At 34.9% G+C, this 14,119-nt stretch overlaps 1 protein-coding gene across 1 annotated transcript; it reads right to left on the minus strand.

Moving 5' to 3' along the window:
* Positions 1 to 5,017: 5,017 nt before the first annotated feature.
* LOC128992550 (interstitial collagenase-like) lies at positions 5,018 to 13,733 on the minus strand. The gene is made up of 7 exons (XM_054416180.1): positions 13,364 to 13,733; positions 9,936 to 10,059; positions 8,987 to 9,091; positions 8,656 to 8,827; positions 8,035 to 8,180; positions 6,071 to 6,219; positions 5,018 to 5,260 (listed from the first exon to the last, which is right to left on the minus strand). Exons 1-7 carry the CDS (start codon positions 13,472 to 13,474, stop codon positions 5,243 to 5,245), a joined length of 825 nt encoding a protein of 274 aa, XP_054272155.1. The 5' UTR covers positions 13,475 to 13,733; the 3' UTR covers positions 5,018 to 5,242.
* Positions 13,734 to 14,119: the final 386 nt, after the last annotated feature.

Below are 14,119 nucleotides of genomic sequence, written 5' to 3' on the forward strand. Positions count from 1 at the left end.
GCTCACTCGGAAATACACTTGTATGATAGTATAGGAATATTGGTGGTACCTTAGACACGCCCTTTGAGCAAAATTGTTCACTCTGATACATATGCCATTGTAAATACCGTGTCAAATTGACTGTTAATGCAATTAAGTTATATATACGTCAATGCTCAGTTGATACTTAACATGTTCTCATCACTTTAGATTCTTTGTTTTTTCAATTCTTTGGCGATGGATTGATTGAATCAAATACACTGCCAAATACAAATAGGAGGTATAAAATTCAAGAAATATATATCCTATAACATAGCGTATTCCTTTTCAACAATTTTTAAATGTTTGATATACAGTATGTTACATAAGTTTACAGTTATCTCTAAATATTTTTAGACCATGGAATTATTGGATATTTTACGTTTCATAGGCTTAGCCTAAATGTCGGTGCGATTCTTATTTCGATTTCTGTCTATCTGTTTGTGTCTATAATGCAAAAATGCTACTTTTACCGGGAAAACTCCAGGAAACTGGCGGGTTTCGGGCTACTCCGGGAAAACTAGAGCACTGATTAAACTCGTTTTACCGAATTTGCGAGAATATCTGTAGCTATTTAAATATGGCCTAGCTTTGTAAATAAAATAACTTACGAAAAAATACATTTTTTGCGATATTGGACAAATATTCTTCTAGGGTTTACTAAATATTTCGTCTATAAAATAACAATGAATTATATAATATGTAATACAAAATAACCATCAGCATTTTAGCGAAAGGTTTTTCCAACGAAACTATGTCCTATAACTTTACTTTGGGTTCAGGGCTTGTCCTACAAATCAGCAAAGATGCAGTTTTTAAATCACCGGACATGAAATATATTTAGTCAGCTGAAAAAAATAGACGACCACATGGCGTTTGGGTATTCACAAGGAATTTGGTACAAAATAAACCTGACCATATTTATTTATTTATTTATTTATATTAAATGTTAAGAGATTAATAACAGTGTGATTAATTATTGCAACAATAAGTGGAGGCATTAATAAATTCAGAAATAAGAATCAACATAGTAAAAATTCAAATATGTGTTTTTATTAAGAATTCATACTTTTCATTATTCGGTTCTGTAATATAGAAAAGACAGATTGTATTTAACCAGTTGGTAAATTGTTTATATTACCAACACAATCACTTTGCATACTTTCATTGTTATTTGAATACAGTGTGTTCTATATGAAAACATTGTTCAAAGTATTGTTAGGGTCTATCTGTAGCTGGAGTTTTTACAATCAGGAGGTCGTGAAGTGGTCGAAAACTCGACCAAAAATATATAATGTACAGACTCCTGTATTTCCACCCCAAGCTGTAAATAAAACATGTGATTGTAATTTATTCCATTTGATTTGATTTTCTGTTTATATTTCGTTGTTATTTCGTCACCAGCATGGCAACCCATAAGGCCATGTTAATTTTTAAAATTTTAAATTCGTTTTTGTGCTTATTTTTTTAGTCTACTTGATTTTTTTGAAGGGATTTTGCTCACCTATAGGAAAATACATTTCCAACAGTATGCGTAGTTTTTTTTTTCTACAATGCACATGAGCTGAGAAAAAAGGGTTTTAAAGAAACATTCTGCCTATTAATATATAGATAAGACCTCTCCTTAATACTATAAGGAAGTCTCTGTAAAATCCCATGTCCACCCGTCCTAATTAACCGACTTTTACCATAGTCAAGCACAGTTTATCAGTCATAATAAACACCGTTTCTCAGCTGACACGATTATTATACTAGATTCTGCGTTTTATGTCCACTATCAGTAGATTTTCGTATGTTTTGACAAAACCAAAGCATTGTCAAATATTGGCGAAGCCCGAACATTATCATAATGTTAAAAGTATATTTAAATGAAATGAAAAAGTCCTTTATTTAACAAAATAAATGACAACTATAAAGTATATTGCGAATGAATAAATGAATAAAATGTAAAAGAAACACCTTGGCAATACTTTTGGCACGCATCACGTACCATGGCCGACGACTGAGCAAGTTCAGGTCCGAGGACTGGTTTCGCAACTTTACTTCGTCTAAACCTTGACCGTTGTTCATCTGGATTGAGTACCTTGTGTTGATTTGAGGACTTAAACATTTTTAGAGTCCGTGTCCTCTTTGTATGAAAGGAAAATTAAAGTATCGTTCAGGAAGGTTAGGTTTTCTATCTGTTCTACAAAAAACGAACTTTAGCTGCAATATACTCTGCAGCATTCTGGTTATAATTAGCAACAATTACAAATATCCATTGCGATTCGGAGTTGTACATTATTCAATTTAATTACCTTGTGTTAGATTGTATTGTCAGTCCCATAGCTTTTCTTAACTGACGAAAAATATTTACCTTTTTAAAATCACATCCACAATAGCTCATATTTATATACCTCCCATAAATTCTTTGTAAAATTAGTTCTTTTCGTTATTTTATTTCATTTTGCATCGAACTATTTGCATAAAAAATTGCATCAACATTTTTAATGCATACTCAAAATCTATTCAATTATGACTTTAATAAACCCATTCGTCTATGAGAATTCTTGTGTTAGAGAAGGCTATGGTATTATTTATTTATGTTAGATAGTTTCGATCGAAAGTTCAAGCATTATCATCAGTTGTGATAAGGTTTGAGAGGAAAACTGAAACCAATTTGTTAGTTTTATGTTCATCGCATCATTAACACTGTTCAATTACATCGGCCAAGTATCCTCTATATTAATAGGCAAGCATGTTTCTTGAAAACCTTGCTCAGCTCGTGTGTGCATCGCAGAGAAAATACACCCATTCTGTTAGAAATATATTTTCCTGTAGATGTGCAGAATCCCTTAATAAATTAACATAGGCTCAAAAATAAGGTATAAAATAGGCTTCAAAAAATTAATATGGGCCTTATGGGTTGCCATGCTGGTGACGAAATAACAAAGATATATAAACAGAAAATCAAAACAATAGGAAAACATTCCAATCACATGTTTTATTTACAGCGGGGATGATGTTAGTGTGGTTAATAGACCTTATTATAATTATTGACTTTTAAAACATGCAATAAGTACTGTTGTACTTTGCCTTTAAAATCAATGAGTAAGTGACTGTTTTTTTTTTACATAAAATGTAACGAGCCAAATTATTCTCTTCAGTATTTACATAGCAGTCGTTGCATAGCACGAGCAGAGCCACTAATATTAGTACAAAAAGCTATAGGGACATTTTGTTAAATTTTTTTAAATAATCGGCCAAAATAATATTCAACGCTCGAAGGTTTTAAGGAATTAAACTTGAAGTACGAGGGCTGTTCAATAAAGACTGGTAGTACTCTGTCAACACATTTAATATAAAAGATTAGACTTTAACACTTGTATCTACTTCGAGTGTCATAAAAAGCCACACAGTTGTTCCAGCGCCTCTGCCACTTCTTGAATACGTGTTCAAAGCCCTCCTTAAAACACAACGTTCAAAATCACCTCCAAAGTCTTAACAGCTGCAGTAGCAGTTGGGAAACGTTGGCCCTTGAGCTCCTTTTTGGCTTGAGGGTACAGAAAAAAGTAATTAGGAGCCAGATCAGTGCTTTAGGGGGGGGGGGTGTAGCACAGTGTCGATTCCTTTTTTAGCAAGAAACTGAAGCACGGTATTGACACATGGGGGCGAGCATTGTCATGATGCAGTTTCCAGCGTCTGACGAGGTCTGGCCACTTTTTTGGGGATGTGATGTGGTCTTGGATTAGTTGTTTCAATGCTAAAATGTAGTACTTCCCATATAATTGTCTGACCCTGTAGTACAGTGTGGGTATACACCATACCATGATAATCAAAGAACGTAATCACCATTGCTTTTGGCATCGGTCCACCTTCCAACTCACATAATTCCTGTAGATTTTTTAAGTCTTTATGTCACCTAAAACAGGTGCTTTCACTCATTTTATCACTACCCTGTGCTACCCGTAGCACTTTTCCTCAGTTTTAATCGTGGTTTTACACAACACTGTATTGCATATCTTTGCTCACGAAAATCATCCATAGTAAACTAGAGGAAACAATTTGCAACTGTTTATTAATCGGTTGCCATGACAACAATAAGTATGTTATAATGTTAACAGCTGATTCAGTTGTTGCTAATACTTCAATGCTTCATACCAACTTGGAAAAAAACTAATTGTTGTATTTCGTTTGTTTGCATGAACACTATCGTCAGTATTTATTGAACACTCCTCGTATATACAGATTTGATTTTTAACTCCTTCCAAATACTTATATTAGCTAGAACATACAGGGTGAGTTTTCATTGTCCCAAATAATGTTTTGTTTTTGAAATATTGACAGTTTTATTTAAAAAAAAAACCAATATTTCACAAAGAAAACTTGATAGCCAAAACAGATTGCGGCATTGAGTTCAGCTTAATAATGTAATTCGGAATTATGGGTCACAACACCAGTTTCATATATGAAATAATTTACCCACATATCAAAATGGCAGATCCAAGATAGTGGCCGAAAAAATTACATCAGTCATAACCAAGTGAAAATAGGTCGACAATGACTGGTGGTGTATACTTATCTTTACCTAGCACTATTTTGAGATTATTGTCTTAGTTTGTAAATGCACAATGTTAAAATGGGCTAAAAATAAAGTTATAAAAAGTCCTCATAACTTTGGAATGGGTCAAGATTTTTCTAAACAGATTGCGGGATTATAATCAGGGTAAAAATCTAGTTTGAAATAATGAACAACAACCCCACCTGTCCATTTGAAAAAATATTTCGCATCCAATATGGCGGATCCAAGATGGCGGCCGGAAATGACCACCTTGTCAAAATTAAGTACTTACCACCCAACAATGTTTGGAAGTGGTCTGGGATAGAAAAAGGTTGGAGGGGGGACAATTAAAACTCGCCCTGCAGAGTGGATCAAAGGATACCTAAATAAACTTCCGTAGACAAAAATACATATATTTAAAGACCCTAGAACCATTCAGGAAAATCATTGAAACCCATCACACATATAAAAAAGACCCACTTTAATTTAATAAAGGAGAGTAAAAACTAGTATCTATATATAATAAATCACAGATAGTCGTCAAGTAAAACAAGTAATAATAACAATTACAGAAATGTAAGATCCAAAACCAGGAGTACAATCTAAATACATTGATTTAAAAGCATAGTATCGATTGTTCTGGTCTATCGCCTTTGGTGCAGACGTCAGCCAAAATCAGGGATATTATCTTGGGTAGAGTCTCTGCAAAATACAGAACACAGTTAGTTCAAGAGAAATAATGACAAATCGAAACTTAATTATTCTTGGATTTGGATAAGCTATTAAGCACAAACTAGTATTATTCGATCAATATCGTCTAATGTTCTTATTATATAGGTTATGAAAATTAGATTTTTCTAGGGCCATTCAATTGAACATTTCCGTAAAAATGAAAAAAAAAAAACTATTCATCTTGTCAGAACATTGTGAGGTACAGTTTTGCGTTTCTGTTAGCTGGAGAAAGAAAACACAAACACTGTTCTGCTCACAGCACAATAAGACATTATCTTTGGACTTTGTAATGACCTTTTGTGCATTATGTTTGGATTTTCAGCAGACTACAGTAATGACAAATCTAATCTGAGACTAATTTTATCTATAGAGCTTTAAAATACCGTTATGTTCGTCCCAGTTCAAATTGGTTTTGATTTTTACTTTGACGAACATTAAGGTAAATTTATTTATTTGTCTTTCCATTTCAGTGGCAAGCCAAAGTCTAACGGTAGGCTTGAGCTTTTTTAGACGTGTACTCCTTTTCCGTTTACGTACGCCCATTATAATAACAAAGTTGGTTTATCTTTTGAGTTACTGACGCTATTTGTTTACGTTTATGTTTCATACATCAATGTGACATTATGTATGGGAATGTTTAGAGCCTGTGATCTTCTGCATTCTCACCCATTCGTGAAGCACAAGTGAATTTGCCATTTATTTAAATATGTAAAAAATATTCAGATATATACTGAAATCATATCGAAATATGAAATACATTTTTTAATAGTGACTATGTACCTGGATAGCTTTAATGTCATCCTCATGAAGTTCGAAGTTGGGTTGATAGCTATTAAGTGTAGGGAACATGAGAGCACCCACGATGTTTGAGTGGTCGAGTCCCAAAGAGTGGCCAATTTCATGCGCAGCAGTTTGCAAAAGGTTCGTCCCTGTAACAGATTCAGGTTTGTTAATTAGATGGAACAACATTTTTGAAATATGCCTTGGCTTATAAAGGAATCTCTACCTATTTTGTTTAGCAGTGGATAATTAATTTCACCTAAAACACAGTTTTAGATTAGTTTGTGCGAAAAATAACTCAAACAAGGATAACGCTTACTAAATTATCAGGGGAACTAAATCTTTTTAGGACCTATTTCTTTGTGTTGATTAAGTTTTAAGGCTACTGGAGGTTAAGCATCTATGCAAAACGTCTTTAGGCCATAGATTTACTTCATCTATGTTTAGGCCTCGTGTAAACGTGGCAGAGCAGTAGTAGCAATGGCAATGGTACCTGCTTCAAGTTACCTGAGGCTGGTACCTCGACCGTCTACAGGTAACTTGAAATACATTAGAGGCAAGTACCCTGCTCCGTAACCTGCCTGCCCTACTTGCATCGTGTAAAAGTGGCCTAATTTATTCAGTTATTGCATTTCGTGGAAAAACATCAACTACGTAAAAATAGCTAAAATCAGTTAGCAAGACTGCAAACTGAATAACTACTACATAGCGATGTTAAATACTAGCAGAGTGTCCGTCCTTCTCACAGGGATAGCGTATAAACCATCGGGAAATTGGTAGTCTATAAGTAAAGTATGATTATGAATTTGAATAACAAAGCAAACGGTGTAAACATTATTACATCACATTTGTAAAAATATGTGACTAAAATAATTTCTTTGAAAGAAAAAACATGTATATTTTATGGTATAATCCAAACACATGTAAGTACTTCCAAATTGTAAACAAAAACTATAAAAATAATTCAAATTATGCAAATCTAATAATGTTCCCACTGTTTATACACATACCTATCAATAAAATAATTTGCATACTGTTATTTTGAATTTTGGGGACAGAGCGTAGATTAATATGCACACATCTAAAATACAGGCCTATAAAAAATATGCATAACATACAATAAATAAATACCCCCGCCCGCCGATGCAAACCTGTAGACTAAGCAAATTGGATTTCCAATTAAATTGATTTGAATAACATTAGGCTTAGCGAGTACCTAGGTTTGCTGCTACTAGGGAGGGTAATGACGTGTGCTTTTTTTTAGATATTAATAGCTTAGTATGAAAAAAGTGTTTCATTCCTTTTTAAGCTCTTAAAAATGGTTTTGAGAGATATTGAAAAATCTGTTGTTTAGAGGGTAAAAAATGGGAAAACCCAATTTTGCCCCCATAAAACCCCCCATAAGTTCCCGTTCTCATGGTCCGATCATGCTAGTTCGAATAAACGTAAATTTACACATTTTTACCAAATTTAATCAAAATCGGATGCTTTATCGAGTTATCATGCTTTATATGTATATACATTTGAACGGATAGTGTTTTTGGCCTCTGGGGACATCAAAACGAGGAAGTAAATCGGTCCCGGGTGCAGGTTTTACCATGAGACCTACGGCAATTGCTTATTCCCTGGAAGGAAAATTCGCTAAAGCAAAGCATATACTTTTCTGCAGGTAACCGCGTCAACTACTTTGCCTGTCTGTAGAGGCACTTCCTTTAGATTTCCTCATATGTGCCTAAAATAGAGAAATCAACAGTACTTCCCCAGCATAAAGGCACTAAGGCACTTGTAGTACTTGTATAGTCCAATGACGTTAGGCATGCCTTCAGGCTAGACATAGGGGTTGCGGCATTATCATTTAGATAAAACAAGCTCTAACCACTAGACCAGCTCCTTCCCATACTTTCCAATAGTAATTAGTGTCTAACTAGAACTCAAGGGTGATTTAATCTTATTATTTCACTTACCCTGTGCAGAGTTTATAGTCCACCGCTCAGTGTCATCAAAGTGAGCGTCTCCACCCCATCTGCTGGCTATGGGGTAGTAGGCGTGCGCTAGCGTCTGCCCAGGCCCATCGAACGCCGCATCATCTCCATGACTTCCTTTCTCAAACCTGACGGATTTTGACCAAAGTTAGAACTTAATTAGGAAAAGTTTCTGTAGGATGAATATAGGTATACCTTATCTCAAGTTGTGTTGAAGCAGGCTAATGGATAAATAAATCCACTAGACCTCCCCAGCCATAGTGTTGTTTACCCTTATGGTAAGGTATCCTGCCGCAACTTAATTTGTGACAGGGTTTAATTTGAAAAGTAAAAACTCTTTTGAGGAGGCTAAAAAACTACAGAAAACAATATAGTATGTTTCATCATTAGGACGTAAAGTGACTCTTTTCGACCTGAGTTCAAGTTTCACAACCGAGACGAAAAAGTTCATCACGCGACAAAACCGCTTTTCAGCCCTAGTTCATCTCCCTTCTGAAACTTGAGCTCTGATCAAAAAGAGTAATTTTATAGTTTGATTTAGAAAACACATCTAAGCCCAATATGTTTACAATATGTTTGAAGACGCTGTTTCTCCGTACATACCTAATCTCAATGTGGACTCGAGCGTTTTGGCCTTTTTTCACGAATCTTAGCGGAGTGACTCTGGACCAGATGTCAAAAGCAGCCTGCATCGTCTTGTCTGTATCACCCCTTGGGAAATTACTGGGGTACTTGGTGATCTTGTATGACAGAGTTCTTTTTTTCCACCTACTTCCTGAAAATCATTATAAAGTAAAATTAGGGAAACGGCCAGCTATACATTTTATTGTATTCATTCAGTTTTCTCCTTTGAATACTACGGTTATGAATGTTGGTAGTCAGGTACACATAAAAGAGAATGCATGTTTATCTTAATAAGAGGACTTAGCTTTACCTCCAAGTTTGAAGTTGCTGAGGCCATTTGGACCCGGAGGGACTCTGTCTTGAATTCCACACCTCGGTCTGGCCATCTGCTTCTTTGTTTGGGAATCTAGCTTCCCTGTAAACATAAAACAGATAAACATTATATAACTTCCAAAAGAATCACAGCTCACCTTCTTAAATGAATTGAAAACTTAGCTATCGTGCTAGGGTTTGTATTGTTTAATATATAGATGAAGACAATTCTCTAGCAAACTACATACTATAAAATAAGTTGGAATAAAAGAGTCATAAAATATAGATTTAAATCAGGAGTTTCATGACTAAATTGAGTGCAAACTAGGAAAGAATTGATGACGCAATTCTGGACCAAGTTTTTCATTGTCGTATAAACTATAGCCTACAGGGGTCCAAGTTTTTCCAATTTAACTTGAACCACAAGGTGACAAAGCCCTCCTATTTAGTCAAATCAATTAAGCCATGCATGTTGCATAATATATTTGTATCAAGCTTCATGAAAGCCTAAATGTAAAATTGTTATTTACTAAATATTTATTAAATATAAATAAATAAACGCATACTCAACACTTTTTATATGACAAAAGGGATTGTTTATTGGAAATCAAAAGTAAAAGGAAATGAATCCGTTATGGCTAAAAATGAAGGGAACCCGTTTTCAACAATGACACTATGACTGAATACGCTTTATCAAAATACTAATAAAGGTCATCTTTGGAACTGTCACTAGAACTGCAAACAAGATTTTACGCCAAAAAGCTAAAAATATTTGCCTTGTTGAGTTCAGTAAAAAATAGCCCTAGCCTAGACAAGTAGTCAGTTTTATTTGTATTATTGGTGTGAGGACGCATTATTGTGAAAGAAAAATTTAAAGAAATAAATAAAGCCACTGACAGAATGTGATATTGTAGGTCATAATAGTTAAATGAAAGCTTACTCCTTACCAGTAACTTCTAGTCCCATATACTCTTGATAGTCTCTTATAGCATTAGATAGCTGATTATTTGAGATAAGTTGGGGTCTCTGAGGATCAATCTTGGGAAGGTACCCGAAATTCGAGAGATGCATCTGTAAAGATAAACAATAAATCAATCAATTTGAAACTGTCCTTGATCATTAGGCTTGTAATAAATGACCCTGGCTAATGCAACAGCTGGTCTTGGTCACAACAAAGCTACAATAGTATATTTCGTACTTAGGGCCGAAAATGAGGTTTTGCCGGCTCGAGATAGTTTTTAAGTTCGAGACGAAGTCGAGAACTTAAATCGATCGAGAGCTGCGAAACCATTTCGGTCCGTGGTACGAACGCTATTTTTCACCACACTATACACTATTACCACCATTCACCACTATAATAATACACACTGATAGTCAACACAACTACAACTTTAAGGTTATGTTAAGAAATAATTTGAGGAATCAGAAAAATAAATAGTTGCTAGGCAACGGTGGCAATAACACAATTCTATTGCAATGCTATGGATTTTGATTGTGTATTTAAAATGCATTCATGTTTTAAGTAAGGTAAGCGGACAGCTGATTTTGCGGCCCCGGCCTGTAAAAACCTGCTCGGTCCCCAAATTATGGACAGCTGGCATCGCCAGCAAAACGTAACTTTCGGCCACCAATTAACGTATGTAATACAGCCAAAAACATGATAGTGTGGTGAAAAAGACATATCACTTCATTCTACACTCATCCTTTAAAATGAGTTTTGTTATCTGGATTAAATACGCACCTGTAGGTAGGTGGCGTCCCAGTCTAATTTTGGTAATATAATGTGTATGTATGAAGAATGTGACCTCATGCATATTTCCCTTGTCTAAATATAAATATGCCATTCTATGAGTCTTAGGTCTGGGATATCCTAGCATTGATTTAATTGTCTTCCTTAAACTCAGGGTATTTGTCCTGATAGTCCTTACGTGAACATTAAAGAGTTAGTCTAGTCTGAACTAGACTACAGGGGTTTAAGTGTGTTTTAAAAAACTAGTAACCGTATGACCGATACAGGAAAATCTCAAGTATGTTTACGATTTAAAAATGTTTACAATATAAGAGAAATGTCAATACCTATTTCATCTCTTAGCTTTGTAAACAGATATAATATTTTTATCACTTTCCTTGACTTGATGGTGAACAGACCGGTCTGGTTTTGTGGTTGTTAGGTATTCAGGAAAACTAAAGTCGAACCCAAGGCCACTAGGCTTGTGTGTCAAATGTATCTATTAATATTGGAAGCGATGTCTGCAAATATTTGTAGAAAGATAGTACAAATTAAATTGCTTTCCCTTGTGAGCAGTTTCAAGTAAGTTAGTCATTTGCTTATTGATGGAAAAGTGTGATATATCTGTACAGGTTATAAGTTTAGCAAATGACAATCTGAATATCACATCCCTAACGTAACTATCTAATCAAATTATTTATGGTGGTAAGCTTCATTAGTCAATCTTAGATTATAGTCTTGTAAACTTTGCGTACACAAACACTTCACATAGATGATAATACAATTTTCATCATACTGTCAGCAAAAAAGAGGTTTTTCACAACACTATGATGTTTTTTAGTGTACTGTATTACATAGGTTAATTGTTGGCTGAAAGTTACGTTTTGCTGGCCATACCAGCAGCTGTCATCGTAATTTGGGGACCGAGCAGGTTTTTATATCTCGGGGCCGCAAAATCAGCTGTCCGCTTGCATAAACAGTATCCATAGTATTGAAATAGAATTGTTTTATTTTCACCGTTGCCTAGCAACTTTTTATTATTATTTTTGCTGATTCCTGAAATTACTTCATCACATAACCTTACAGTTGAGATGACTATCTGTTTTCATTATTATTATTGTGAATAGTAGTAGTGTGGTGAAAAATAGTGTTCGTACCACGGACCGAAAATGGTTTTGCAGCTCTCGATCGATTTAGGTTCTCGACTTCGTCTCGAAAAACTATCTCGAGCTGGCAAAACCTCGTTTTCGGCCCTAGGTACGAAATATACTATTTAGTTCTCTAAATCGTCCGCAAAAACATGGGTTTTTGGTAAATTCAAATAGGGAACAGAAAAACATATGGTATTTTTTTCAGTTCGCTAAACTCAACATTTTATTAGTACATTGTGAAAACGCAGCTAATCAATCGCTATTTTAAGTTATGTTTGTAAACAACAGAAATGTAAACATTGATGACGACTTTGTATAACCTCAAATTATGTGGTATAATTTTGTGACGATTAGAAGGTGATTTCCACTGTATAATGAAAATAGTTGTTCATCATACGAGCGAAAATGTCTTTTTGGTACTTAATCGTATTTATGGCGTACCGAACAGAGCCACTGTCACTTGTAGTGTAGAAAACTACCATATCTAATTTCGTTTACATTACCAATTTGCGTAATTTTTGTTAATAGAGTCATGTTTTTGAGTCTTCAGTTGTGTAAAGATAAAAACTGTAACTCGTATAATTTTTCCTGGCTATTACTACTATTCTTGACAAAGGGTGCTAATATAATGCTAGATTACTAATAGGTATCTTCCATCTACTTAATACAATATGAGGGTTCTCTGTATTATGCCTTTTTTCGGTCCTACTTACAGAAATTCGCGATCAAGGTATCATTTTAAAGCTCCTTTAGAGCTTCGCCCCTATCGTTTCATTTATTTCTAGAGTTTTATTACAAAGATCCAGTGATACTGACCAACTGACTTTATGTACAACAATTTGAATGTGAATCCTAATTTAATATATGATTTTTCAGTTGAATGTCAAACGTAGTCAGATTGTGAACAAGAGACGAAACAGTTAATGAAAATGGATTTTACATGGATTAAGTAGGTAAAGTACTCTTTAATAGTGTGGATCTAAAAACTAATGTAGTTGATCAGTAGTTTTTATTCACCTAATGACTGCCTTAAACGAACACAAACTTTGCAATGTAAAATAGTAGCCTATTGGAATGGAATAGTTTTAATTGACTCTGAAACAACGTTTAAACCCTATAATAGGCTATTTGACTTAAATCTCCTCAAACTTCTATATATTCATAATATGATTTGGTATATTTTCTACAATACAGTCTGAATATTTCCTACTACGGTCATATCGTTTCAGTTTTATGATTTATAGCAAAATAAACTTCTGTACTCGTACTCATATAACTACTCAATATAAACATAGACTAAACATACCCTACTGCCTTATGTTGATTAGCCTATGATACAAACTACTAGAACTCGTGCTATCTTTTTAGTAAATTTACTAACGGAGAGTATCGTACGCATCTAACTAAAGGCGAAAAAATATACGTGTACAAAGCTGTCTAATTAATTGCTACTTAACAGGACATAACTGTCCAACTTTAAATAATTTCAACTCACTGTAATGTCAATGTCGTCTTCGTCTATCGAACCGTCCTCGTTCACTGGGGCAGAGAGTCCTGTTGAGAACAACACAATGGTGAACACCACCAACTTTAGCAACACAGACATATTGAGATAATTGTTGACCACAGTTGACGCCGACGTCTTCGTCTCACTGCAGCCTCACTACAGTACAGTCCACTCCGGCTAAAGGCGAGGCCACTACTGGTGTTATATCTATCTTCTGGCAGAGAGCAACGGCGTGACCCCGGAAAACCCTCGATAATATCCCTCAGCGATTAAATGTCGGATTTTCCCACATTTCGTCTGATACGTTTAAATGGCATTGGAGGCGTCGCTTGAACAACTATAATAACTGTCTTGCTGAACACACTGGACGTGGCCAGTGCGGGTCGTACAGCCGGGAGGTGGGGGAATATCTTTGCGGTTTTCCTTGTTCTTTGATGATCTATTACGTTTATAAATCACAAGCTTGTGCCCGCGGCTTCACCTACGCAGGTATATACAGCATAAGAAATAAACAGAGTATTACAATCATGTAAAATCATGTTACGATAAAAAATTCCATGGCGATTAAATTACAATTAATAAAAACTAAATGAAAACCATTTAACACAAAACTACATGTTTCATCTCCGACTAAAAAATCTTACAACATAAAATCTTGAAACTGCAAATGCCGCGACTCTTCAGCTTCTCCAAGTACGGTTTTTTATAGCCGTGTCAGCTATTCCAATACGTGTAAAGTAACTT

The sequence above is a fragment of the Macrosteles quadrilineatus genome, unplaced genomic scaffold (assembly GCF_028750875.1).
Source record: "Macrosteles quadrilineatus isolate MER2022 unplaced genomic scaffold, UCM_ALF_1.0 Scaffold_4__1_contigs__length_99947679, whole genome shotgun sequence".
Lineage (NCBI taxonomy): Eukaryota > Metazoa > Arthropoda > Insecta > Hemiptera > Cicadellidae > Macrosteles > Macrosteles quadrilineatus.